We start from the raw sequence: 27,914 nt of genomic DNA on the forward strand, positions 1-27,914 counted from the left end.
AATTTAAATTGGACCCATTAAGAGCGCAATGATTAGTTAGTCTTTTAACTGTGTGGAAACACCTAGGTCTCTGTTTGCTTTACCATCTGGATCACTGCCCCGTACTGCGTGTTCCTGAACACTGTGTGTAAGTCAATACAAGAATGTTCCTTGTTCTAAGGTGTAAAGCATGACCTCAATACCAACTTCTTTCTTTACTTCTGACTCCTTCAGACTCAATCTCTCTGTGTAGCCCTGGCTGGCCTCAAACTCACTCTGTGGTCTAGGTCGGCCCTAAACTTCTGGCCATCTTCCCGTCCGTGTCTCCCGAGTACTGACATAAGCATGTGCCGCCATGCCAGGTCATACATCAGCCTTCTAGCAATAGAGATTTAGTAAGAAGGTTTCCATTTGTCGTCCATGACGACTCTGTCTCTGTTTACACAGATGCATCTCATATGTGTTTGTACTCGTTGATTTGACCTGCTTGGTGTCACACACAGTTTTCAGACTCACGGGATATTACAGTGAACAAAAGAGCCAAAATCCCCGCCCCTGCGGCATTGGATCCTGGGCACAGGGACTGACTAAGCAGCATGTGTGAAGTGTGTAGTGTGCTCCATGTCTTCAAGGGCCAGTGGAGCAAACTGAAATGAACGGGGCCGGCAGATAGGGCGAGGGAAGGCCCTGGGTGATGAAGTGATGTGTGGGTAACTAATGAGTGAGGCAGCCGCTATGCAAACGTGGAAACATGACCTGGAAGAACATTCCAGACAGAACTGTAAATACAGAAGCCCCAAGGCTAGAGAAACAGCAGAGATGCCAGGCAGGGAAAGGGCGGGGATGGAGACCAACCGATGGCTGTCTGGTCTCACAGGTCACCTAGATGACATATTTCAACAAGCTTGCCCTGGCTGATGGCAGAGGTAGAAGAAGGACTCAAAATCAAATCCCAGTTTTGAAAGTTACCAGTGAAAACCTGGCAGTGGTGGTGCACGCCTTTCATCCCAGCACTCGGGAGGAAGAGGCAGGCGGATCTCTGTGAGTTCGAGGCCAGCCTGGTCTACAGAGTGAGTTCCAGGACTGCCAGGCCAGGGCTACACAAAGAAACTCTGTCTCCGACCCCCCAAATAATAATAAATAATAAATAAATAAAAAGAAAGGAAATTATTAATGAAGAAATTTAAGTAATAGAGCATTGATTCCCAATTTATATCGATGAAGACAAAATTATTGCAAAGTGGCGGGTTTTTAGTGACCCACGTGAGAGTTTTTATTTTATGCACATTGGTACAACAATGTCAGATTCTCTGGAACTGGAGTTACAGACAGCTGCGAGCTGCCATGTGGATGCTGGGAATCAAACCCGGGTCCTCTGGAAGCGCAGTCAGTGCTCTTCACCGCTGAGCCGTCTCTCCAGCCCTATTTCAGCCTTTTAAGCTGTCCTCTGACACCGCCAACTTGACTTCTGGTTTCCGTGCTCCGTTTCAGTCAGTCAGTCAGTCATTTGTTGTCAGGGGCTGTTCCAGTCAGTAAGATAATCCATCCTGATATTCACTGTCAGTGGAAAATCGTCACACACACAAACACGTGCGCACGCACACACATGTGCACAGGCGCGCGCACACACACACGCACGCGCACACAGCACAGGCACACACATATTCTGTATGACTGGGACCTCATGTATGATAGGCAAGCACTCTACTACTGGACTATATACCCACCCCCAGGCATTTTTTCCTTATTTTTCTTGAAACAGGGTCTCACTATAGTATCTAGGATGGCCTTCAACTTGTGATCGATCCTTCAGCCTCAGGATCCCAAGTAGCAGAGATTACAAGTCAGCACCATTAACCCTAGCTGATACACACGAATCTTTCCTAATCACCAGTCTGAGGTGATGGTGCATGCCCATGATCCCAGCACCGGGGAGGTGAGAAGGGAGGGTCAGGAGTTCAAGACCGTCCTTGGCTACTTAGAAAGTTCGAGGCCAGCCTGAACAATGTGAGATCCTGTCTGAAAAAGAAAGAAGTAAAAAAAAATAAAGTAGGTGTAAGTCACAAGGCTAGAGTCTCTGTCACGATATTCACAGGCCAGAGGTACCTCTGCGTATACAGTGACAACTAAGCACCAGAACACAACAGTTGTTTAGGCAACGTTGCTAGTTCACACACTCTGGCAAAAGTGCAAGTACTTCCCAGTCAGCAATGCCGGTGGCGGGTTCCTCGGAATTCCAGTCTGTGGGTTTCAGAGCAGATGAGCGAGCGTTCCTGTGTGGCGCGCTCCTCTTTCTCCTCGTCTTCCAGTGTGACTTACGTCACAAGGACAGCCTGGTGGCAGCGGGATGGACAGAGCAGACAGACAGGATGGCGGACCGGGGTGGTAACCTTTTCTCTCTAGACCTTGAGCCCTTGACCGTACTTGACGCTCACGTTGGACAGTCCTAGGGTCTGTCTAGCCAGGAGCCTTCCGAAGTTCCCGTCTCTACTCTACTAACCTCGTGTCGTACAAAGCTGCAGGTCGGAGGAGGAGTGATTGAAGCCTCCTGAAGCCTCCCGACTTAGGCCAGAGCATCACCTCTCTTAGAGGGAAAATGTCTCCTCTCCTTCCCTTTCTTGGTAAATATCCATGCCTGCCACTTACCCTTCTGTTTTTCAGAGTAAATTCCCTTCCGACTTACAAGTCGATTTTGCTCTTGTCGGGGGAACGCGGCTGTGGGAAATCCACTCTCATCGCCAACTGGGTCAGTGACTTCAGAAACAAACATCCCGGAGTGTTGATGATCCCATACTTTGTGGGAAGCACGTGCGAAAGCAGTGACATCATGACCGTGATCCACTACTTCATCATGGAGCTGCAGCACAGAGCCCACGGTAACGGAGTCAGCCTCACGGGCAGGGGACAGCATGAGCCCCCCTCCCTGCCCCCCCCCACGGTAACGGAGCCAGCCTCACGGGCAGGGGACAGCACAAGCCCTCCTCCCTGCCTCCCCATGGTAACAGAGCCAGCCTCATAGGCAGGGGGGACAGCACAAACCCTCCTCCCTGCCCCCCTGCTAGTCTTTCTGCACATCACTCTTACTTAAAAAAAATAATAATTTATTGCCGGGCAGTGGTAGTGCACACCTTTAATCCCAGCACTCGGGAGGCTGAGGCAGGCGGATCTCTGTGAGTTCGAGGCCAGCCTGGTCTACAAGAGCTAGTTCACAGGCTCCAAAGCTACAGAGAAACCCTGTCTTGAAAAACCAAAATTAATAATAATAATAATAATATATTCATTTTTATCTTATGTACATTGATGTTTTTCCTGCATGTATGTTTGTGTAAGAGTGTCAGAGTTTCCTGAAACTGGGGTTATAGACAGTTGTGAGTGGCCTTGTGGATGCTGGGAATTGAACCCACCTGTGGAAGAGCAGCCAGTGCCCTTAACTGCTGAGCCATCTCTCCAGCCCCCACTTTTACTTTTTATAAATAACAATATGACTGCTTTAATCACCTCAGGTCACCTGTCAAACTAAAACCCAAAAGTTCATAAGACCAGAAAAAAAAAATTGATTCTGACACAAGCGTGAACCTTAATATAAAAAAGAAAAATCATTAAAAATGTTGTGTCCTTTTCCCATGAAAATAAAATCATGACTCAAAGGATAATTCATGTAAAAATTGTTAAAGTGCCATCTGAATTAGAAGTGAGCAGTTCTTGGGCCAGGTGTCGCCGCCCACTCCTTTCTGTCCCAGCCCTCAGAGGGAAGCAGATCTCTGTGAGTTCCAGGACAACCTGGTCTACAAAGCAAGTTCTACAGAGAAACCCTGTCTTGTAAAACAAAAGACAAAACGAAGACCAAAAACGAAAAGAAAGAGAAAGAAACAGTTCCCTTGGGACTGGCCTTCTCTTGTCTTGAGTAAATCCTATGGCTTCACCCCCATATCCTGCTTCTCTCTTCCTAGAGCTTCTCTCCTTCCTGGTGATAGTCAACTCCGTGTCTCTTGATTGAGTAGCAAGCAGCGTTCATCCCTGTGGTGCCTGGAGGAAATAGAGTCTTTCCTCTCAGAGGCTGTTCTAGAAAGGCCCGCCTCTGCCTGGGGCTGGATCAGGGTCCTCACCTGCCCTGACGCTGGGGTCTTAGCACACACTTCCCCGTGTTGTGTGGAACATGAAATTATTTTTGTTGCTACTTCATAACTGTGATTTTGCTGCTGTGACGAACTGTAATGTTAACTATCGGATACGCAACCCAGTGGAAGGTGGGTTGACTGCCCAAAGGGGTCTCGACCCCCACGTTGAGAACGGCTGGGCCAGAGGAAAGGGGGGGAGTGGAAGAGGCATGCCTGTCCCTCCAAACCGGAGGCCTGTGCTTCCACCACCGTTCAAGGAGTTGGCCGCATAAAATATCAGGCAGGTTTGGAAGACTAGCCCCTCCCCACGGAAGGGATGACGCTGCCGGGACAGGTAGCCTCCTCCTCATCTCAGTAGAGGCTAACCAGATAGAAACCAGAAGGGAGGACATTTCAGGCAAAGGGGAAAGGTCAAGTCATGCTATAGTTCCAGAGCTGTCTCTCAGACAAAGCAGGAAGTGAGCCCAGAGCTGCTTCATTTGGGAGGGAGTTGTGTAGGGCAGAACGTCAGGTGTGCGTTCTGTTATTTGTAGCTAGAACGTAGTGGAGGTTCTAAGCAGGGGATGGCACTACTCGCTGCATGGGAAATGGACGCAGGGAAGCCAGCCCGCAGACAGGGAGGGACACTTATCATTGGTTATTGAACGGGTCCTAGCAAGATGACGGACATGTTGGTTGAGGGTTGTGGGTAGTTTGAGAAGTTGCTGAAGAACTGGATGTGGGTTGAAGGAAAGGGGAAACTGAGGACAATTCCTGTTTCTGGGTTTTAAGGAACTAAATGAAAGACAAGGGCCGCTCACCGAGACAGGCAGTGCCCGTGGGATGGGGGAGGGAAAGCAGGTTTGGAGGAAGTCAAGGGTTCTGCTGTGGATGCAGGGTGTGTTGTTCCCACAGTGAGAGCAGTCAGGAGGCCTGTGCTAAATTCAGCCTGTCCTGAGACCCTGAGAACTGTATTCAAACCTACACCTACGACTTACTAGTCCTATGGCCTTGGGTAAGTTATTTTAACTTCCTGTGGCTTGGTTCCTAGTTGTTTTTTTTGTTTATTTTTATTTTTTGAGACAGGTCTTCTGTAGCTCAGGGCGGTCTCAATTTTGTTGTGTGGTCAAGGTTGGCCTTGAATTCCCAGCTCCCCAAGTACTCCAATCACAAGCCTGCCATACCCAGCTTTGTTTTTCTATGTGTACAAATGTGGGTATCAAAGGAAAAGTATCTTTTAGGCATTTAAGAGGCTTAGCTAGGATAAAGTACAAGACAAAGGCATTCGGGTGCGGTGTAAGCCTGGCGTCCCGTAAGCACTGATAAACAGTAGTGGGTACAAGTGTTCTGTGTCTGCACTGTGCGGGTATTCACATGAGGCTGACTGTGCCTGCTGGTGACACTGCTCATCTCTTGCCGTCCACCCGTGTGTCCACCCGTGTGTGCTCCTAGGTCCTGAGTAAATCTGAGGTCCCTCACAGTGTCTTTGGAAGCGTTCATACAATCCACGTGGGGGCAGGGTGAGTGTGGACAGCTGAGTTCTTTCTGGTTGCACTTCCCGGGGCCGGAAAGCAGGTTACATCAGAGTCAGCAGAAGCAGGTGTGACCGACCGTCTCAGTAGGCTCCTAGGTCTATTCTGGCACATCCCCTAGGTGTTCGCCTGGGCCAGGCAGCTGATGATGTAAGCTTGGCTGAACACACCCAATTATGATTTTATCCCCGAAGTGAGCTGTTATTTTAACGAGCGTGTCTTGGGACTCAGGAAAGGCCCAATAAAAACAGCTGCTGTCTTTCAGACGAGCAGCCTTTTAGTCTGGCGGCGGCAGGACGGATTCAGAAAAGCCTGGGTAAACCAGACAGCTCTCCGTGTGAGCTCCGTGTGAGGCGGGGGTGGGAGCGTGGAGTGGGGGGGGGGCGGGGCGGGGCGGGAGAGGAGACTTTGGACTTGACCCACCGGCTGAGCCTGAGCGCTCCTGAGTAGTTTACTGTTTACTCAAGCTCTCTTCCCAGTTTCTCACCAGTAAACCTACCCCCTAAGGCTGCGTGCGAGAGGAAAGGTAAACGTGGAAGGACTGACAATGGTACCCGGCACCCTGCCCCTACTATTATTTTGCTGCTGCGGTTATTTGTTAGTAGGATTAGTATTCCTCCCTGGGTTGGAGAAAGAAGCAGCAGGGTGCACGATTAAGGGAAGGAGACCCTCCCCCTCCCTTTCTAGGTACGGGCGCAGAGAGGCTGCCCTGGGAGTCTGCCCGGTAGCCTCTGCAGCCTGATTAGAGTCGAGGCTGTGCGGCGTTTTCAGGGCTGCACGCGCTTCACTGCTCAGCTGGTTTCCGGGATGAGGTGGGCGTGGGCTCAGACGTGCGGCTGAGAGAGCGCCAGCGCACGCTGCAGGTTCAGCCACTTCGGCCCGGTTTCCCGAGACGCACCCCTGTTCTCTGCACCTGCAAGCGGTTTCTCAGTGAGATGTGAGCAGGGACTCTTCCTCCCTGGGACAACAACTGCCATGTGTGACCCGTCTGTTTTTCTGGCCCCAGCTTGGGCCTTCCAGGACAAAGTATCTGGTGGAGGCGAACGGCCACTCTCAGGAACTCCTGATATCCTGTCCCCTCCCACCTTGCTAGCAGCTGGCGTCCCTTCTCAAGCTTTGTTCTTTTTTTTTTTTTTTTTTTACATTGAGGGTTTTTTTTTTTTTAATATTTATCTATTTATTATGTATACAGTATTCTGTCTGTGTGTATGCCTGTAGGCCAGAAGAGGGCACCAGACCCCATTGCAGATGGTTGTGAGCCACCATGTGGTTGCTGGGAATTGAACTCAGGACCTTTGGAAGAGCAGGCAATGCTCTTAACCTCTGAGCCATCTCTCCAGCCCTCAAGCTTTGTTCTTGATGCAATTCCTTTCCACCACGTTCCATAGTATCGAGTGGCAGTCCCAAAAGGCGAGTTCTACAGATTGAAGACTCCCTGAGCACCGGGCATTGGGTTAAGAGCTTAGTCAGCACCTTGTTCTAGGCCCTTAACTAGCGTTAGCATCCTCACAAGGAGACCAGGGCTCAGAGTGGCAGCATCACCAAGCGACACGTGGGTAGAGTCGAAGCTGGGACTCCGATTGACTTTGAAACTCAGTGCTGCCCCGCGTGGCCTCCGAGAGGCAGCGAAGGAAAGTCTTTTGGAAGATCTTGATCTTCGCTAGTATCGCTCCGCACGGCTGTCAGGAGAACCTGCCCATGAGTTGATGGATAAATGGGCAGACAGCCTCAGCTTGGTGACGGGCTTTGTGCCCTGGGCCAAGATCACTTCCTGGCTTGGCTTCTTGCCCTCTGCTGCACAAGTTTGCTTTCTTTGGAGTAGACCCATCGCTGTGTTCATTCACTAATCTCGATTTCCTCGGCTGATGAACTCATTCCTTAAGCGTCTGTTCACGGGCCACCCCTCTGTAAGCGGGCTGATGGGCTCCCTGACTGACAGCCAATGTAGTCCCAGCCGCACCTGATGGTGCTGCCTGTGGATGGGACTTCTCCTTCTTCATTCCCCAGGTGACTCACGAAGGTCCCAGTATTGTTTGTTTTAGTGTTTGTCTCCCTCTGCAAGCCCTGTGAGTTTAGAGGTCATGTCTGTTTTATTGGTCATTGATATACCTAGTGCCTGGTGCAGGCGTAGAAGATTCCGAGCAAACTTGTGTTGAATGATGCCTCCACACACGTGAACACACACACAGGAGCATGCATACACACAGAGAGCAACCAAGTCTGCCTACTGGTAAGTCACTAAATGGGAATTTAAACTAAATTTCAATTAAATTAAAATTTTAATTTGAGATATCAACATTTAAATCAGACCTTTCATAGAGACAGATTGGGTCTTTCCAACAAAGGGAACTATCTAGGATCAATTTCTATCTTTATCTTTAACATAATTTATTTAACATAATTTATTACTATCTTTATCTTTAACATAATTTTAAGAAAAAATAGTTATGCCTACTAGAATGTCTTCTGCTCAGAGCTTTCCTTCATTGTGATGGTTTTGTATCAAACTCCCATAGAACTTTGGACTCCTGGGAAGGTGGAGATAGGAGGGGTCTGTGGAGCTCACCCGTCAGCTGGTGCGGCAGCAGTGAGCTTCAGTTTCAGAGAGAGACCCTGTCTCAAAAGCTGAGGTGGAGAGTAATTGAGGAGGACACACCAGACACTTACCCCTGGCCTCCAGACACACATACACACGCACGCACACACGCACAAACACACGCACACACACACGCACAAACACATGCTATTTTCATATGGAATCCTGAAAATGTACTGGAGACACCTGGTGACAAATGCCACCAACCGCTTTGGCCTGAATGTCTCGAGGAAGCCAGCCAGGCACGCCCGTGCCCGTGTCCACTGCACAGCTGTGAGCAGCACTCAATGCTCAGCCTCCCTGCCCCCCAGCCCATCAGCACATCCTAGCCGTGACCGGAACGTTCTCACCTAATTTGAGATTTCTGTATTGTAGGTCCCCAGATTGAAATGGACTTCCTTAATGAAGACTCGAATGTCTTGGTCTTTCCGCTTCTTGTAGAAGTGTTCCTTGCCTCCATCAGCTTGAAGCCATGCGTGCTTGTACTCGATGGGATTGAAGAGCTGATTGGCATTTATGGGATTTCAGGTCAGAAGGTAACAGCTCTTAAAAATTACACTTCCTTTATGAAAAAAGCCCCCAATTTTTATGTTTAATATGTTTCTATTGCGTTGTGTTCCTAGGTATATCCATCATTGACTTTAAATATTGCCTTGTATTTTATTAGACATATATTTACCAGGCATTACCATGGGCGGGTACCAGATTTAAATGTAGCAAAGTACTCTTTTTGTCTCAGAATCAAAGGTCTGTAGTATACACAGACATCCAGAAAGAGACTACTCATCATCCTTGGTGGGAGAGAGGTCAAAGAGATGCTAGGTGTTGTCTATGGCTCAAAGATAATGAAGTGGTGGGATCCGAATCCAGACACACAGAGCCAGTGGGATGGCTCAGTGGGAAGGATGCCTGCTGCCATGGCTGACAACCTGAGCTGAATATCTGGGGTCCACAGATAGGAGAGAGATGACCCCCAAAGCTGTCCTCTGACCTCCACACGTGCCACGGCACCTGCCTGCACCTATACATGTGCACACAAGGAAATGAAAGTGTAATTAAAAATTTAACAACAATCAAGAAAAGATCATATTAGGTGTTTAACTCATGATAGTTTTATTGCAAAAAGTAACTTTTTTTAAAAAAATATAACAGGGTTTTCTTATTTTACTAAGCAGGTTCAGTTTGCCCTTTGCTAGAGTTCCTTTGTTAGATGTCACTGTGGGTGATTCTTCAGAGGTTTGAGATTTTATTAAGTTGTTTGTAGGAACCTGTTTTTAAGAGTCCAGATTTGCACTGTTAGATTCAGCATAGATGTATCGGTCAAATAGTTTTACTCTGTATGAATTTGTATTTCTTACTACCAAATGGTTTTCTATCCGAGTCACTCTTGGTGACGTAACCCGCCCTGGCCCTGTACTCACACCCAATATCCCATCCTCTCTAAGTGTGAAAACCATCAGCAACGTACTTTTAAGGTCTTTCAAGTTTTCAGATGTCTCCCACAGGCGAAAGACTTCTCGTGGCTGCCACGCTCCCTCCCCCCTCACTGCAAATTCATTCTGAGCACCGTCTCCTCCAGCCTGTCCTGCAAATCGCTGTGCACCCGCCCTGATGTGCGGATTGTGGAGTTCTCGGGCACGGGGGACGAAGACACGAAGTTCAGCATCTTCAGACAGCATCTCTCCACGCCTGACAGAGAGCACTTTGGGCACAGCAAACCCATTCTGAGGAAGAAGCCGAACCTGAACCCCCTAAAGCTCACCATCATCGCCAGCGAGCTGCAGGAGTGCAGGATCTACCGCAATGAGTTCCAGTGTCTGAGGGAGTACCTAGAGGTGGCCTCCATCCCGGAGCTCTGGGAGCTGATTCTGAAACGCTGGGTTGAAGATTACGGTTGGAATCTGAAGCACAAAGAGGCGAAATCAGACACGGTGGCTGCAGGAAAAGGTTTGGGCAGTTTGGATGTCTTGGTGGGCGTCCGCTCGCTCAGGAGAAGGGTCTCGGGAGGGAACACAGACTTAATTGTCAGAGGAAACACAGGACTTAATTGGATTTGAATTCCAGATCGATAGCAAATAATATTTTGGGGGATATAAAAAGAAAAGAGTGGTATTCCAGGGGCCGGAGAAATGCTCAGCGGAGGACCCGAGTTTGGGTTCCAGCATGCACTTCAGGCAGCTCACAGTTACTCCAACTCCATTTCCTGGAGACCCTTCTGGCCTCTGCAGGCACCTGCATTCGCATGGTGCACATAAACTCACGCAGACTCATACCGATAATAAATAAATCTTTAAAAAATAATATTACGAATAGAAACATGTCTCTGATACTGCGTGGGACGCACTCGATCACTTATTGGATTCTAGAAAAATAACAAGCACTTCTCAGAATAAATATGTCCCAGATGTTGCATGGGGGCTTATCGGTACTAAAAATTAGTTCATCTAAAATTCATATTTAACTCATCTTCTTATGGCCAAATGTGGTGACTCTGCCTAAAGAGGTACATGTTGACCATAAAGAGAACTGTATTAGGCACAAATCTAGGGCTTTTCAGGGCTCAATATAAACCGCTCTCTTGATCCACGGTTGTACTTTTGGCACAAGCTTATCTAGTAGTTCAGGTATACTCTCCATGTCTCCAGCCAATGGGGCCTCTTAAGTCTGGCAAGAATCCTAATACATTCCATGCTTCCCTTGGATGGAACCTTGGTGCCCGGGTGTCTTTTGTTGTCATTGCCCTGCACAGTCTTCTGCTGTGGAAACGATCCCAGGTGAACCTCCTTGGGTTGGCTTCTCCAAGGAGCGCAGTGTCTTTTCTTGGTTAGTCTGTCTCTGCTGCCCCCTGCTGGTACAGTCCCTCATCCACATTGGTTAGTCTGTCTCTGCTGCCCCCTGCTGGTACAGTCCCTCATCCTCACACGGAAAGCCTCAACTCGGCTTTTGTTTTGTTTCTGAGACAAGCTCCCTCTATGTAGTTCTGGCTGGCCTGGAACTTGCCATGTAGACCAGGCTGGACTACAGCTCACAGAGTTCCACCTGCTTTTGCCCCCCAGGTTCTAGGACTAAAAGCGTGTGCCCCCACACCCGACTTCTTGAGTCTTGACTTCCTATCAGCTCTCCCCTAAATCTTTCTCCGTTCCGCAACAGCTTTCTTCCTAGGTGGGAAAAAAAAGCCAGTAGCACTGTTAGCTCATCTTGTGAGTCGATTGTTTGTGGTAAACGACGTATTCTAGAATTCCAAGCAGACTTTGGAAGTTTTTTTTTTTTTCCTCTCCAGCCTTTGTCTGTGCGGTAGGCCTGTAAAGTCTGGTTTGAAACAGGCTTTCCTCGTGTTGTTTCAACTACATCAGTCTTCCCTTCCCTCGTGGAGCCTAGACTGGAATGGGCATGGAGAGGCGGATGGGGAGTACAGGATGCATTGATTACCGCTACGCTCTGTGACGTGTCCCACCCAATCTTCTGCTCTGCGGTTTGCATTTCTATCGAGGAATGGATTTCAAGCTTACCGTACCATCCCCCACCTCCGCAGAGGTGGAAGTGGGGTCCCCTAGAAGAGTCACACAGGCCATCGGACCCAGTCTGTGCAACCCCGTCCCTGGACTGCGCAGTAAAGCCCAGGCTTCTTCTTCCAGGGACTGCAGCTTCCCAGCACCGGCCAGCCATCCCGACTGGTCTGGGGAGCTCCACCACAGGTCTAGGAACAGCCTGGCTGAGTTCAGTCAAGGTCAGGGGAAGCTTCATCAGCTGGGCTTTAGACCCACCTCTACCCGGAGACAGCAGGTGATTCAGGTTCCTTCATTCTAGAGAAGGCAGTGGATCATGGTGCTTCGTTTCTCCGCCATCTGGTTTTACTCTAGCTGGCAGATAGAAAACCAGAGACAGGACAGACGCTGAAGGGCCGTTTGGTGGTACCCGTGGGTGTGAAGGAAACACTTCTGCAGGTACCTGCATCAGAACTGGCACCACTGGGCGGCATGCTCAGTAGGGTGATCGCACCTGTCCCAGAGTTGGCTGTTACCCGGTGGGTAACGCCATGGGCTCTGAAGGTAGGCTGGGCTCAGATCCCCTCTCAGCACCTCCTCCTGGGTGACTTTGGTCACTTGCGCACTCCTTTGTCAGTATATATCTTGGTTGAGGGAGCCATGCCCACTCTCACTGACTCACACTCTCCTGTGTTTCTGTCCCCACCATTTCGGCTGCGCAGGGTTGAGTGGCTGGGTGGCAGATGTGCTGTGTTTGCTGTGCATCTCACACTGCGGGCTGGCTGAGGATGAGCTGCTCCAGATTTTGGACATGCTGGGCTACAGGAACCACCAAAAAGTGACCTCGGTGCACTGGGCAGCCTTCCGCAATGCCTCCAAGCACTGGATCCAGGAGAAACCCAACGGCCTCCTCTGCTTCTGGCACCAGTCCCTGCGGTGTGCAGTGGAACACAAGCTGCTGGGTGAGGAACCGCACATGAGGATGCCCCGGGGCCAAAGGGAGGGAGCGTCGGCATTCCTCTGGTGGAATATGCAGGACCCCAGTTGCATAAATTAAAGGAGACCTCTGACTTCAGTGACTGAGCACTCCAGGGGTTTCCCTCAGGGAGCAGACTGGTCCCTCTCAGCTCCTTCCGGAAAACTACCATGTCATCTTCTAAAAATGATTTTTTAATTACAAGTGATGATTCTGGAATCTTACAGAACCGATAGATCTTATGCAATGTGCTTAGCTCCTTTAAACTCTGTTTCTCACTTGCAAAATAAGGATAATGGTGATATTTACCTTGAGGGCAATAAGAGCTCGTATAAGCATAGCATCACATCTGTTACCTCCATAATCTCCGGGGCAGCCAGCTGTTTGAATGACAGTTTTCTAGGTCCTTTGCTGGTTGGGACTGTATGACCGTGTGGCCATGCAACATTTAAGATGATTCTCCTCTGGCATTTCTCAACCTGGATTAGAGTTCCAGGCCCTCAGTCCGAAGGCAGACGTAATGAGCCTTTGTTCTCCGAAGGTCAGCAGTTGTCAGTGTAGTGTATGAGGCTCACTAGGTCTCAGGTGTTCGAGGCTCAGTCTGTCCCCAGAAGTGTGCTACAGTGTGTGAGCGCAGGCCAGACCTTCCCTCCCATCCCTGTGTAGTTGGAGGAGAGCAGTCCCCTGGTCTCTGTTTTTTAAGTAGCTTCCCTTGTCATTGGAGGATTCTTAGCCTTCTCTTCCTCATGAGGCTATTTTGTAAAAAGAACAAATGAAATTCGGTGTTATCTGCAGCATCCCGTAACCTCATCCTTTTCCATGTGTGCTGGGCATTGGATCCAGAGCCCGTGTGTGTTAAGCACACAGTCTACAATGAGCTACACCCCAGCCCAAAATATTGGTAATTTTAGCCTTTGTGCTTAACACTTCCAAGTCTGGACTCAGACTATTATCTGCCCCATTTATTTTCTCTCCCACTTCCTACCTTACTTTCTCAATGTGTCACCCACAGAAAAGCCTTCACTGTGTAGCGAGGGGGCGGGGGAGAGTCTTCTGTTTCTTCCATGGGTCTCATAAGCATCTCATTGTCACCAGAACATATGTGCACACTTTTGACGAAATGGCCCAAACGCCCCAGAGGGCACCAGATCTCATTACAGATGGTTGTGAGCCACCATGTGGTTGCTGGGAATTGAACTCAGGACCTTTGGAAGAGCAGGCAATGCTCCTAACCACTGAGCCATCTCTCCAGCCCCGAGTTGTCATATTTTTGCGATAGCGTTTCCATACCCTAAGAAAGTTGGAACTGTGAGGCTGCAATTGGTTTTGAAATAGGTGTAATCACTCCGGTCAGAGAGAGCAGCGCACACGTGCCCCAGAACATGGTAAACCACAAGAAGGCGCACTTCCACCAGGTCTTGATAAGGTACTTCCAGCGGCAAACCGTCTTCTGGAGAGCATATCAGGAGTTGCCATGGCACATGAAGATGAGCGGCTGTTGGGAAGGCCTATGCAGCTTTGTCACCAGCCCCGGGTAAGTCCTGCTAGCTTCAGATGGGATGTTGACGTCACTTTAGCAACATGGCTTCCCTGTGCAAAGCGTTCATTTATTCATGTGTGGGACCTGCATGTGGAATCCCCCCAGGATGATCTGTCCGTCACTACCGCATTCTCCTCCTTCAGTCCCGTGTGTGTTCTTCCAGGCATTCTATAGAGACAAAGGCAACAGCTGGACAGGATCGAAGGTGGGCCATGCTGGTGGCCGGTGGGGCCATGCTGGTGGCCGGTGGGGCCATGCTGGTGGCCAGTGGGGTCATGCTGGTGGCCAGTGGGCCATGCTGGTGGCCGGCGGGCCATGCTGGTGGTGGGATTCTTGTCCTTGCTTTTCTTGGCTGTCCTTTCTCCCTTCCTTTCTCAACTTCCCTCCTGTGTCCTGACGCATTAACTCAGTTTATTGAGGTCTCACCTGCCTCTGGCCCCTGGCCCTGTTCTAGCTCTCGACTAAGACCCAGCACTAAGCCCTTCTCAGTTTCCACACATTGGCGGAGGGGTAAGATGTGGAGCCAGACAGTTACCATCCTCGGGGGACCATGCTTCGTGTGAAACTGCAAGCACACGAGTTGGAGGCACCCCCTTGTCTGGGAGGTAGAGCCAGGGTAGTTGGGGAGAACTGACTCTTACTACGGAAGAGAAAAAGGCTCATAATTATCTGGTGACAGCCAAAAAGCTTCAAGAAGTGGATGGGACTGGCTGTCCTACAAGGCTCTGGGGATAGTAAGGGAGGGAGGGGAAAAAGGATGTAAGGGCCAAGGATGGGGACATGGGTAGCCAGAGCACATCTGGGCACCATGTAGCCATTGTACAAGCACTCTGTGCACCTGTGGTGTCTGTACAAGGTTGGGGCCATCAACATCTCTTTATAAATTGGGGGGGAGGATGGTAGGGTGGTCTCTGTCTTCCCTCAGGCTTTCGGCAGTCAATGGTTTTGGGGGAGGGATGTCATTTTTTTTTCAGTGGTATAGTCATTGATAAGGTGCCCATGTTCCTGCCACTTGTGCTTATGCGAGCAACCCTAGTTAAACTTTGTGGGACATACACACACATGCATGCACACACATGCATGCACACACATGTGCACACACATGTGCACACACACATATGCACACATGTGCACACATACACAGATGCTTGTATGTCATGGGAATATAGCTCAGCTGGTGATGTGGGATTTCCCTCTGTATGCTGTGAACATGTCTTATTATCATTGGTTAATAAAGAAACTACTTTGGGCCGGGCGGTGGTGGCGCACGCCTTTAATCCCAGCACTCGGGAGGCAGAGGCAGGCGGATCTCTGAGTTCGAGGCCAGCCTGGTCTACAAGAGCTAGTTCCAGGACAGGTTCTAGAAACTACAGGGAAACCCTGTCTCAAAAAACCAAAAAAAAAAAAAAAAAAAAAAGAAACTACTTTGGGCCTGTGGCGGGGCAAAATAGAGCTGGGGGACTAAACTGAATGCTGGGAGAAAGAAGGCGGAGTCAGTGAAAAGCCATGTAGCCGCTGCAGGAGACAGATGTCTTTAGAACCTTGCCGGTAGGCCATGACCTTATGGTGATGCACAGATTAATAGAGATGGGTTAATTCAAGATATAAGAGCTAGCCAATAAGAAACCTGAGCTAATAGGCCAAGAAGTGTTGTAATTAATACAGTTCGGGGTGATTATTTCGGGTCTGGGTGGCCAGGAAACAAAAGAACAGCCACCACCAACAAATTGGTAGAATGTTTGCCCAGCTAGGACTCCTGTCACATACAAAGTCCTGTGTTTGGCTGCTTAAACCGGGCATGGTGGCACATATATGTAATCCCAGCGTTTGGGAGATGGAGGCAGGAAGTTCAGAAGCTCAGTGCCCTCCTTGGTCTGGAATACATGAGATCCTGCTGAGGTTGGGGGGAGGTTATGGCTAGGCTAGTGAAAGATGGGAAGTAAAAGAACAGCTCCCTTCAAGGATGAGTTCTGAAATGTTCATGTGTGTCACAAGCATCACAGATTTCATATCAAAAATCCACAACCCGAGTTTGTGGACCAGACTGCACCTTGTCCACTACTGGGATGTGCTGCTGGAAGCCGGCTGTGACATGTCTGAGGCTTTCCTGCTCTCCGTTGCCAAGATAGAAGCAGAACAGTACCAGAAAATAAAGAAGCGACCCATGCTCTCAGGTACGCCAGCCACAGTGCAGCTGACCCACGCTCTCAGGTACACTAGCAATGGTGGTTCTGACCCATGCCCTCAAGTACGCTAGCAATGGTGGTTCTGACCCACGCTCTCAGGCACAGCTGACCCACGCTCTTAGGGGCAGCTGACCCATGCTCTCAAGCACACCAGCAACACAGCTGTTAAGTCTCTTATTCTGGGATGGAAAATATCCCAAAGTCAGAGCCCTGCTCCATTGGTCTGTCTGACTCCTCCTCCTCAGAGTTTAAGACCAGGGCCTCGGTAAAGAAGGAGCCGGATAAGGTGCTAATGTTGAAATGTCTTCTCTCTCTCTGCTCTCTGTGGAAGTTTTCTATAGCTTTATCTTTTCTGTACTTCCTGAAGTCCCACCCCTAAGGCCTTCCTCAACCCTCCTCTCCTTTTGGGGGCTGGAGTTTATCTGCCTTTCATGATACCACTAGCATTTCTTTGTGTATTTTGTAGTTCTGGAAAATCAGCCAGAGCCTTGAGCAAGTCAGGCAAGCACTCCCTCCCTCTACAGCCCCGTCCCCAGAACCTGCAAAATCCCATCTCTCCACGGTACTGAAATTCCAATTGGTCCCTCAGTCTCTGTGGACACAGACTCCTTCCAGGAGGTTTTCGTTCACAGCCAGACACAGCTCTTTCTAGAAATTTTCCTGCGCAGCGGTAGCTGTTCCAATCTGAACCCTTGACAGACATCTGGACCGTCTACTCCCCGCCAGACGGTGAAATCCCCACATCCTTCCCCTACTCTTCCTCACATCTCCCCTGTTCTAAACAGGTTCTGGGGCCTCCATCTCCTGATTCCGCTCTTTCTTCTAACCCCAGTCCCTTTGCTTTGCAACTGCTTTGGACAAACAGCTTTGACTTTGGCCTTCTGCATCTGGTAGGTGGTTGTGAGTTCAAAGTTCACTTGTGCTATGGAGTGAGATGTCATCTCCAAAAGCCAAAAAGAACTTGTCACAAACAAAAACAAAACAATCAGCCCCCCCGCCCCAAGGCACAAGAGACGCAGCTGTGGAGCCCTGACTGGGCACAGGGGGCTTGTTCCTTCCCAGGGTGCTTCAGGCCAATTTGCTTGTCTTCCTTTTCTAGTCCTGGAATGCAACCTCTCCCAGGTGACTGTTGCCGACAAAAGCAGGATGATACTCTTCATCGGGAGTTTCCTGAAGCTCATGGGCAAGGTCGGTGAGGCGGAGAAGCTGTTCCTGAGCGTGGAGGACATGCTACTGCAGGTAGAGTGAACATTAGCTCCCTCGAGCTTCATCCCTTTGGCGGGCTTTCCAGAACCATCAACCTTTGTCCCTTTGTAACTTTATAACGCACTGTCCACGTAGGGGAGAGTCCGCGGGTTTGTTCACCAAGGAGGAGGCTGCAGTTTCCACCCACACCTCAGCTGTGCATCTGTAACCCCAAGCTCCACTAAACAGGACTCCTTCGAGAATGACCCCCACAGACAGGTGTCACTGTGGGAGGAAACGGAATCACAGTGGCCTGAGACTTGTCGCTTTTCCTGGAGACGTAGGGGGAATGTCTGATTGTTTCTTGATTTTGTTTATTCTGAACCATGAACTTTTGGCTTTACTGAATGTAATGAAACGTGTACTCGTAATGTCCCCCTATAAAGTGACATGGAGATCAGGACTGACAACAGATGCCCCTGGTCTGGCAAAGTGAGTGTCTGTGACAGCCTCTCATGGCAAGTGGGGAGGCTGCACACACGGGGGCCCGTCTGAGAAGCTTCAAGGAAGAAGACAAAATGTTAGAAGAGAAGGAGGTTCAGGTCAAGCTCGACCCAGGGTAGGCATGTGTATGTGAGGCAGGAAATGAACCTAGCAGAGGGGCAGGTTGTGCAGCAGCCTCGGAGGAGGCTGTAGTGTGGGACGGACGTGCAGACTGAAGCCAGAGGCAGGTCCTGCGGAAGGAGCTTAACCTTGTCTGCCCTCAGGGGAGGCCTGACAGAGGGAGAAGAGTGGAAGCAGGGTTAATTTGAATTTTGAAAGAAGAGGCTGCGGCCAGAGAGATGGCTCAGTGGGTAGAGGCTTTTGCAGCCAAGCCTGATGACCTGAGTTTAATCCCCGGGACTCCCATATGGAAGGGAGAACTGTCTCCTGCAAGGCAAGCTGCCCTCTGACCACCCATGTATGTCCTGGTGCACACACGTACATGCATGTATATGCGCACATACATGCAAATGTAATACAATTTTTTTGTTTGTTTTTTGAGACAAGGTCTCTCTCTCTGTAGTCCTAGCTGTCCCAGATAGTCACCATGTAGACCAGGCCAGCCTTGGATTCACAGAGATCCGCCTGCCTCTGCCTCCCAAGTAATGGGAGTAAAGGCGTGCGCCTCTATGCCTGACAATAAGATTGCCTTTTAAACGGAGGGGCTGGAGAGATGGCTTAGTAGTTAAGAGTGCTCACTGCTCTTTCAGAGGGCTGGGGTTCGGTTCCCAGCACCCATGCCGCCTGTAACTCTAGTTCCAGGGGATCTGACACCCCCTTCTAGCTTCCATGGGCACCTGTGCCTATATGTCATAGTTCACACAGACGATTCACATAAACGTAAATAAATATAACAGTTTAAACAAAGGAAGAGGCAAACTGATGAGCAGCACAGACTGTGACGTCCCAGGAGCTGCCCCGCCTCTGCTGGAGTAACTGGTGCCTGTGTGGAAGCGGATTACATCCCAGGCTTCCTGAAGCTGAGTGCCACTGACCACCCCAGCCGGGTAAGGGGTCTTGTGGGACGTGGTTTCTCAAAGACTAGGTGGGTTAGGATTCGGCAGTGACAAACAGAAGCAAACACAGAGGCAGTGTGAATCTGAGTGTGTTTTGCAGCTCTCAAGGGTTTTTATATAAGAAGAACAGGTATTACAATTCTTAAAAGATGTGTTCAGTGAAGCAGTTACAAAGAACAAGTTATCATAATCACCTGGCACGAGAAGGCACAAAATCAATCAGGTGTTACATTTCCTAGACAGTGGGTTCAAAGAATCAATTACAAATAGAACAAATAACATCGTAATCACCAAACAGAACAAGATACAAAAAAAATCACTTATAGTTAATGGATGACTCCGAGGTCCAGATCAAGTTCCTTAGAGTTCAATTTAAAACTATACGTAAGCAATATTTTCTATATCACAAGGTCAAAGCCAACCTCATCTACCCACACACAGCCATACAAATTCGTATATTGTTGGGAGGATATTTTATCAAAGTATTATTTTGTAACTATGTAAATGATTATAAAGCAAAGTGTTGAATCTCTTAGAAAAGGGGTCATGGCCAGTGACTCCAATTCAAGGGGGTAGCTTCTTCTCAGCTCACGCTATCAGGAACATCTTGTAAATATTAAAAGGAAACAGAAGCAGAGAGACTGCCATGAGAACTATGGCTCAATAATTTCTGTCTGGCTAGAGAGTTCCACAACCGGTTCCAGAAGACCTCCTCCCTTTGGAGTCTAATGCCTCAGTCTGAGGAACTTGGTACACAGATTCTACTGGGGTTGGTGTGGCAGTGGGGCACATTCCCAAGCTGGGTGCAGTGTTCACAGAGATGATGAGCAGTTTCCAGGAGGTGAAGATTTTAGCCGTGTTTTAGTCCAACTTCTTCACACACACACACACACACACACACACACACACACACACACACATTACTATAGCTTCTAGGACCAAAGCCCTTTTAAGCTCATTTCACCTATTCATCCTCAGCATGCCAACTAATGAGGCAAGAAATGGCAAAGATCAGAGAAAGGAGACTCACCCAGTGTGCTCAGACTGGGGAGAGGAACAATTGAGAAGTCCAGTCACTTCAAGTTCATCTTTGGGCTCCTGACATGAGGCTTAGAGTTACCGAGAGCCCACGGCATTCCTAAGCAGTTCTAGAGAAGATGCGGTCTTGCCCATCACTGACTTGGCATTCTTTCCCAGAACCCTCTCCCTCTGGCTGACACCAAGGTTTCACACCCCTCCCCGCCAGCATGAGGTTCTTGGAGACTATCATCTCCATAACCTGATAGCCAAAGAAAGGGGCACAAGTGTGTAGGGGGCACACGTGTGTCGGGGGCGCAAGTGTGTCATGAGAATGCCTTCAGTTTTCCCCGGGCAGTCACAGCTTGAGTGCGGTAGGGGCAGACACTTCATGGCCTGGGACTGCCATGGAGCCCGTGTCAGGTGAGGGTCTGCATCCCCGTTCACAGACAGTCACGTCCTTGCTGTGTTTCCAAGTAGAGGAAAGGGGCGAGGGGACTTTGGGGCGTCCTTTAGAAGGTCACTCACCCCCTTGTTTTTCTCGCTAGATTCATGCCAACTCGACACAAGCTAGAGCTATCTAAAGGAAAGGAATCTTAGTTGAGAGAAATGCCTCCACAGGATCCAGCTGTAGGCATTTTCCTAATAAGTGATCAGTGGAGGAGGGCCCCGCCCCCTCCGTGTGCTGGTGGTCTTTGGGTTCTATATGAAAGCAGGTTGAGCAAGCCAGTAAGCAGCATCACCCCCACCCCCCCCACCCCCATGGCCTCTGCATCAGCTCTGGCCTCCTGGTTCCTGTCCTCTTGGAGTTCCTGTCCTGACTTCCTTCCATGATGGACAGTGCTGTGGAAGTGTAAGCCAAATCAACCCTTTCCTTCCCACCTTGTTCCTTACTTTTTGTTTGTTAACATGGGGGTTTTGTTTCTTTGAGGCCAATCCTAACAAATATTTATTTGCTTTGGCCATGGCGTTTCATACAACAGTGGTAACTCTAACTAGGACACCCTTCCTGAAGGCTCCCATTCCCAACATCCCCAGGCTCCCCTCCTAACGCCGTCACACTGGGACCATTCCCAGTGTCCCCAGGCTCCTATCCTAATGCCATCCACACTGGGGGCCATTCCCAGTGTCCCCAGGCTCCTATCCTAACGCCATCACACTGGGGACCATTCCCAGTGTCCCCAGGCTCCTATCCTAATGCCATCCACACTGGGGGCCATTCCCAGTGTCCCCAGGCTCCTATCCTAATGCCATCACACTGGGGACCATTCCCAGTGTCCCCAGGCTCCTATCCTAACGCCATCACACTGGGGACCATTCCCAGTGTCCCCAGGCTCCCCTCCTAAGCTGTCACACTGGGGGCCATTCCCAGGGTCCCCAGGCTCCTATCCTAATGCCATCCACACTGGGGACCATTCCCAGTGTCCCCAGGCTCCCCTCCTAAAGCGGTCACACTGGCGGAAGGGTTTCAGCAGGGACTCTGAGAGGACGTGTTCAGTCCTCTGCCTGCCTTTCTTCCTGCTATTTGAGTTGTGGCCTGACAGCTGGAGGTGGGCTATCTAGCTATTTTAGACTGAGATGTGTACTTGAGAATGAGGTCAGGAAGGGTCCCGTGATGAGATAACAAGAGCCAGAATATCCGAGATCATTAATGTCTGCAGCTCTAGGTCACCTAGTTCCTTATTTACACTGGAGAGAAACTGAGGCGTTTATAATTTATGGATTTTGTTACTTTCAGGCTAATCCTAACAAATATTTAAGGCACTCTCAGGGAAGGCTTTGACTTGAGACAGAATAGAAGGCCAGACTAGTGAGGACCCAGTCTTGAAGGAGGGGCACTTCACACTGGCATGACTTGGCTCTTCTGCTGACAGAGCCGGGAACTTCAAATATCATGGTTAAGGAGCACAGGAGCAGTGTCCCCTCCTAAGCCCTCAGGGACTGCCTGGGGCTAGAATGACGCGTAACCCTGAGTTATGCCGCTCCCCATTCCTCTAGCCAGTCGTGCCTGTGTCGCCAGGCCGTGAAACTTCAACTTCTGATACTTACCCATCATTCTCAGCAAACAAAAACAAGAACAAAAAAACCCCTCACATTATGGAGCCAGGCTCTGTCAACCATTTTGTAGGCTAACACTGTGGTACAGCAGAACATACATGAACATATATGACATGGATCACGCCTTCCATTGTATGCTGTTTTTTAGTTATTAAACACACTGATACATATTCATATTACGTTTTCTGAAATAAGATGCTAGCATTAAGATGACTCAATTAATGCTCATGCTTGGACTGGACATTTAGTAGACTTAACTAACCAGTGTGTTCTAATTTTTTTTTTTATTACATGCATGTTTGTTTGTTTGTATGTATGTCTGTCACACACCACTAGGGATCAGTTCTTTCCTACCATATGGGTCCCCATATGGATTTAGGAACCGTACTTGGGATTGACTTAATTCCTCACACACGCTCGTACTCCACGGCCAGGCTACATTCAGTGTCCATCTGTCTAGTGTCTTCTGCGCACCGATAGTGCAACAGAGCTCCAGACCTTAGCAAACTGAGGCCGCAATGGAGTCATCCAGGCCCCGGAACCTGGAATGTAGGTGGCAACTCCTGCCAAAGACCTAAGTCACCCAAGTCCATAGCTCTGGGCGAGTCCCCATGCACCCATGCCTCTTGCTTTGGGGCTTCTGCAGTTCTGCTTCTGGCTAACTGTTCTTGCTAATTGAGGCGTGTCAAGGCAGGATGTGGTTTTTGTGCTCAGCCTGAGAGGGGCCCGGGACTATTCTAGGGTCCTGAACACCCTGTGTAGTTGTCGGCCAGCTGATAAAGACTTTCTATTGTCTTGAATCCGTGTCCAAGTAGTTTTCTGTGGTGGGTACCTCACTCGGTTTTCACTTGGGAGGCAGAGGCAGGCAGATTTCTGTGAGTTCAAGACCAGCCTGGTCTACAAGAGCTAGTTCCAGGATAGGCTCCAAAACTACAGAGAAACCCTGTCTCGAAAAACAAAAACAACAAACAAACAAACAAACAAACAAACAAAAAAACCACTAGGGTTTTGACTGAGAAGTAAGTGGTTTAAGTATTTGAAGTTTCAGCTAGTGAAATAAATATGCTAGGCCTATTGGTAATCAGACAACACATTCAAGAGGCCGTGAAAACAAAGCAGTTTTACATATACAATTCTAGGGAGAGGGACACGGCACGGGACAATGACACAAATGGCTGGATGATGATTTGGGACACAACAGCAGTTTTGAAAGTCTCCGGTCCCCAGAAATGTCTGTCCTCTCTCCCTTCCCACATTCATCTCCTTGGAGGGCACACAGACAGGCTTATCTAATGAACCATTTGGGGCTTGCCTCCTTTTCTGGCCATGGACTCAGTCACATAGTGAGGACACCTGTAACTCCAAGCTTTAGAGTTCTGAGACAAGACGGGGGAGAGGGGTCAGTGAGGAGAGGGGTTTAGGCAGGCCTCCCGCTTCTCTGTGATTCTGATGAGGCCTAAGCTCATCTCAAACCTAAAATGGGCCACGACAACTTCTTCCTTACAGGCAGTAAGCAGAATTTACGGTAAAAGGTGTCAGACAGGAAGTACCAGCTCTGAGTTACACTGAGTTCAAGCAGCGTTCCCAGCCTCGCATTTGCATGCGGGATCACCCCTTCCGGGGAACCCGGGACACACGTAAGGCATTGTCGTGTTGCCACTAAGTAATCATCGCTGAAAACGTCCCAAATGGCTTCTCAGCTTCACGGGTCTCCCAGTAAAGATTTCATCATAGCGGTTTGTCCCCCGAAGAGTGACGGCCGGGGGCTGTAGCCACTGACCGCAGCCTGTTTTCAGGAGCGGTTCCCTTTGTCGTTTTGCACAGAACCCATCCACGACAGAAATGCTCCTCAAAGCTCAGAACGCCGTGGGAGAATTGTACCTTGAAATCGGGATGACTCAGAAAGGGCTCTCTTATTTTCTGAAAGCGTGGTCAAATCTGCTGCGGTTTACGCTCAGTGACTTAAAAAGCAGCCAGGAACTGATGAAGCAGAAAGGTACGGGGCACCTTCAGAGGCTACTCCACTCCTGAAATTCAGAGAGCAACGCCAGGGGCCTTCTCTCCCTGGGAAGCAGAAGGGCCAGGTGCTTTTTAAACAAACAAACAAACAAACAAACAAACAAACAAACAACCCACTTCCCATTGCCAACCATGGTGCATCTCTCTAACCCCAGCACTTAGGAGGTCAAGGCAGAACCCATGTGAAAAGGTGAACTTGGTGGGGGCACATGCTTGTCACCCCATTGCTGAGGAAGCAGAGGCAGGTGAATCCCTGAAGGCTCTCTGGCCAGCCGGCCTTACTTGTTCGTGAGTCCCAGGCCACAGAGAGACCCTGTCACAGAAAACAAACCAAAAATTTGTGGGTGGCACCTGAGGAATGAAACTTAGAGCTATCCTCTGGCTCTTCTCTCTCTCTCTCTCTCTCTCTCTCTCTCTCTCTCTCTCTCTCTCTCTCTCTCTCTCTCTGTGTGTGTGTGTGTGCGTGCGTGCCTATGTCACCTCTCCCACACACACCACAACAACCTGAAGATCCAGTCTTCAGGTTCAAACTACTGTCTTCGCTCCTTGGCCCTTTGACTGCCACACGCATCCAGATGCTTGATATGGGAACAAATCCTATTCAGTGTGGTCAGGGGTCGGTTTGTCCAGAAAAAACCCTGGTTCTTGGTACGATGAAAGAATGATATCACATGCTAGGCCTGTTGATACTTTGACTCTTCCGTAGCTAAAACCTTAAGTATTATATTCTTTTATCGCCTGTAGTCAAAGTGATGAATAACCTGGCAAAATCAGCACCTGAGGAATTCTTTAAAGAAAACCACATTTTGGAATACGCTACCGAAATCTCCAAGTTCGTGACTGACAGCCCCCGCGAACAAGCTACCATGAAATATACTGAAGGTGTTCTCATGTGAGTGTGATTTTTTTTTCTTAGTTTTTCTTGCTTTATGCATTAGCTCCTATTCTTTTTATTAATATGCACAGGGGCTAGGCATGCAGCTCAGTTGCTAGAGTGCTTCCCTTGCATGCAGGAAGTCTGTGTTCGATTCCCAGAACAGCATAAATTGGGCACAATGATGCATGTCTGTAATCCTTGCCCTTGGGAGGCAAAGACAAGCAGATGAGAACTCAGGGTCATCCTCAGCTTTATAGAGAGTTCAGAGCTAGTCTAGGCTAACATGAGACCCTACCTCAACATATATATATATATATATATATATATATATATATATATATATATATGTTTTATGTTTGACCTGTACCTGTTGCCATGCCTAACACCTAACTCATTGTTGGGGTCAAAGGTTGGGCATTGGCGTGTTCATCTCCCAGCATAGTAGGTCTCAGTCATGGATGGTCTGGGACCCTTCTCAAGGCACTTTTGGCAATATCTGGATACCTTTTTTTGTTAACATGACCGGCAGAAGGATTTTAATTGCCATCTAGAAGCAGAGGCCAGGGACGCTGCCTACAATGTGTAAGGCAGACCCACAATAAGAAATTACCCTCCCCAAATGTCTATGGTATAACAAGTCTTTCTCTGTCCCACCAGCTCCCAAATAATGACATGGAGACTTCTTATTAATTATGAAAGCTTGGCTTATAGCTTAGGCTTGTCTCTAACTAGCTCTTATAACTTAAATTAACCCGTTCATATTAATTTATGTTCTGCCACATGACTTGTGGCTGTTACCTCTCCTCCTGTACATCCTGCTTGCTCTGCATCTCTTGGCATCTCCACCTTTCTCTTCCAAGAATCCTCTTTGTCCCAAGAACTCCTGCCTATACCTCCTGCCTAGTTATTGGCCATTCAGTTTTTTTATTGCACCAATCACAGCAACACATCTTCGCGTGTATACTAACATCCCACAACACGTCTCCCCTTTTGTCTAAATAAGAGAGGTTTTTAACTCTAACATAGTAAAATTATGTAAATAAGAACAATTATCAAGCAAATATTACATTCACAATGTCTAGTCCATTTGTATTGGCAAATTCAGAGAAAGAACTCTATTATTTATCCTCTCTTAGTCTGAAGTTTTATTCCTAACCCATTTTCTATCATAACTTGTATTACCATCCTAAGAATACCTTTCTGGACTTTAAAAAAAATCTTAGACAAACAACTTAAGCTTTTATGTTTCTCAGTCTTATAAACTTTACATCTCTTGTGTAAGTTTCTTTTTTTTTTGAATTTGGTAACAAGGAAAACTATAACTATCTCATCTTCAACTCCATCAGAGATCTGAGAAGGATATAAAACTACCTGAGTAAACAGGAAGTACAGAGCAAGCAACTTCCAAAACTATAGAAACAACAGAGACATCTGGCTGCCTGGACAGTCACCCAAGGTTCCTTAGTAATGTTGGGGAATCCATCTTTGACCTATGGGCCTAAAGTATCTGACAGACTTTTCTGTGAAGCAGGAATTTTGGAGGACGTTATACCTTGTTATGGCAAAGTTCAGCAACTGCCATCTTTTGCATCCTGCTGGTCCAGTTTGGACAGCATACAGTCAGCAGTTGAGGCAAGGGCAGTTTCTCTGCCCAGCGGCTAACTTTGCCACAAATGAGACTTCCATTCTAAAGTTAGGCCATCCCTAGAGTATACACGTAGGCTGGTTTAGTTCGGCAGTTCCTCCCACAACCCAAACTCTCAGGAGCTGCTTCTTTCTGCTCAATAGCACTCAAAAAATTCAAAATTAACAAAGCACCATATAAGGTCCAAACTCCCTGTGTTATATTTCCCATCCTTGCGTGACTTATCCTTTTTATATCACTTTACTCTTTCTTTACGGACTGAATGAACATTATTGCTTTTAAACTATTTTTTATGACTGTCTATATAGCCGCATGCCCATTTTCCTCTCTTCCTTCAGCATCTAAGCACATTTTAAAGCATACCCTACCCATTTAGCAGTTTTCTTGGTCTAGACCTAACTTTTTATTTTATTTTTTAAAAGAAAACAAACTATCTTTTATGTTCATTTTATATACCAATCCCAGTTTCCACTCCTTCCCCTCCTCCCATTCCCTTCTCCTGCCCCCCCCACTCCCCATCCACTCCTCAGAGAGGGTAAGTCACATTGCTTTGGGGAAGGTCCAAGGCCCTTCCTACTATATCCAGACTGAACAAGGTATCCATCCAAAGAGGATGGGTTCTAAAAAGCCAGTACAAGCAATAGGGATAAATCCTGGTGCCACTGCCAGTGCCCCGCAGTCTGCCCCAGCCATACAACTGTCACCTATGTTCCGAGGGCCTAGTTTGGTCCTATGCTGGTTCTTTCCCTGTCCGTCTGGAGTTGGTGAGCTCCCATTAGCTCAGGTAGATTGTTTCAGTGGGTGAACCCATCATGGTCTTGACTTCTTTGCTCATATTATCACTCCTCCCACTCTTCAACTGGACTTTAGGATCTCAGTCCAGTGCTTCGATGCCTTTGTTTCCATCAGTTGGTGGATGAAGGTTCTGTGGTGATATTTAAGATATTCATCAGTCTGACTACAGGGCAAGGCCAATTAGGGCCCTCTCTCCTCTATTGCTTAGGGTCTTAGCTGAGGTCATCTTTGTGGATCCCTGGGGACTTCTCTAATGCCAAGTTTCTTGCATAATGGCTCCCTCAATCAAAATGTCTCTGTCCTTCCTCCATCTCAACTATCCCATTTCCTCAAGTTCTCCTCCCCTCTCCCCTTCTTCCCTTCTCTTG

At 48.6% G+C, this 27,914-nt stretch overlaps 1 protein-coding gene across 23 annotated transcripts in view; it reads left to right on the forward strand.

The window, feature by feature from the left end:
- LOC119803435 (tetratricopeptide repeat protein 41-like) overlaps positions 1 to 27,914 on the forward strand; it is a 51,213-nt gene that overhangs the window by 11,748 nt on the left and 11,551 nt on the right. For 7 of the 23 annotated variants that reach the window (XM_038314744.1, XM_038314745.1, XM_038314742.1 and 4 more), the window contains exons 4-13: positions 2,641 to 2,855; positions 8,580 to 8,740; positions 9,710 to 10,151; positions 12,412 to 12,651; positions 14,001 to 14,199; positions 14,369 to 14,410; positions 16,201 to 16,379; positions 17,491 to 17,630; positions 24,035 to 24,206; positions 24,974 to 25,121. In XM_038314744.1, coding sequence (XP_038170672.1) covers positions 2,641 to 2,855; positions 8,580 to 8,740; positions 9,710 to 10,151; positions 12,412 to 12,651; positions 14,001 to 14,199; positions 14,369 to 14,410; positions 16,201 to 16,379; positions 17,491 to 17,630; positions 24,035 to 24,206; positions 24,974 to 25,121 — 1,938 coding nt within the window. The other 16 variants (XM_038314750.1, XM_038314748.1, XM_038314743.1 and 13 more) reach the window with 16 other exon arrangements.

Source organism: Arvicola amphibius, chromosome 17 (assembly GCF_903992535.2).
Source record: "Arvicola amphibius chromosome 17, mArvAmp1.2, whole genome shotgun sequence".
In the NCBI taxonomy this organism is placed as follows: Eukaryota; Metazoa; Chordata; class Mammalia; order Rodentia; family Cricetidae; genus Arvicola; species Arvicola amphibius.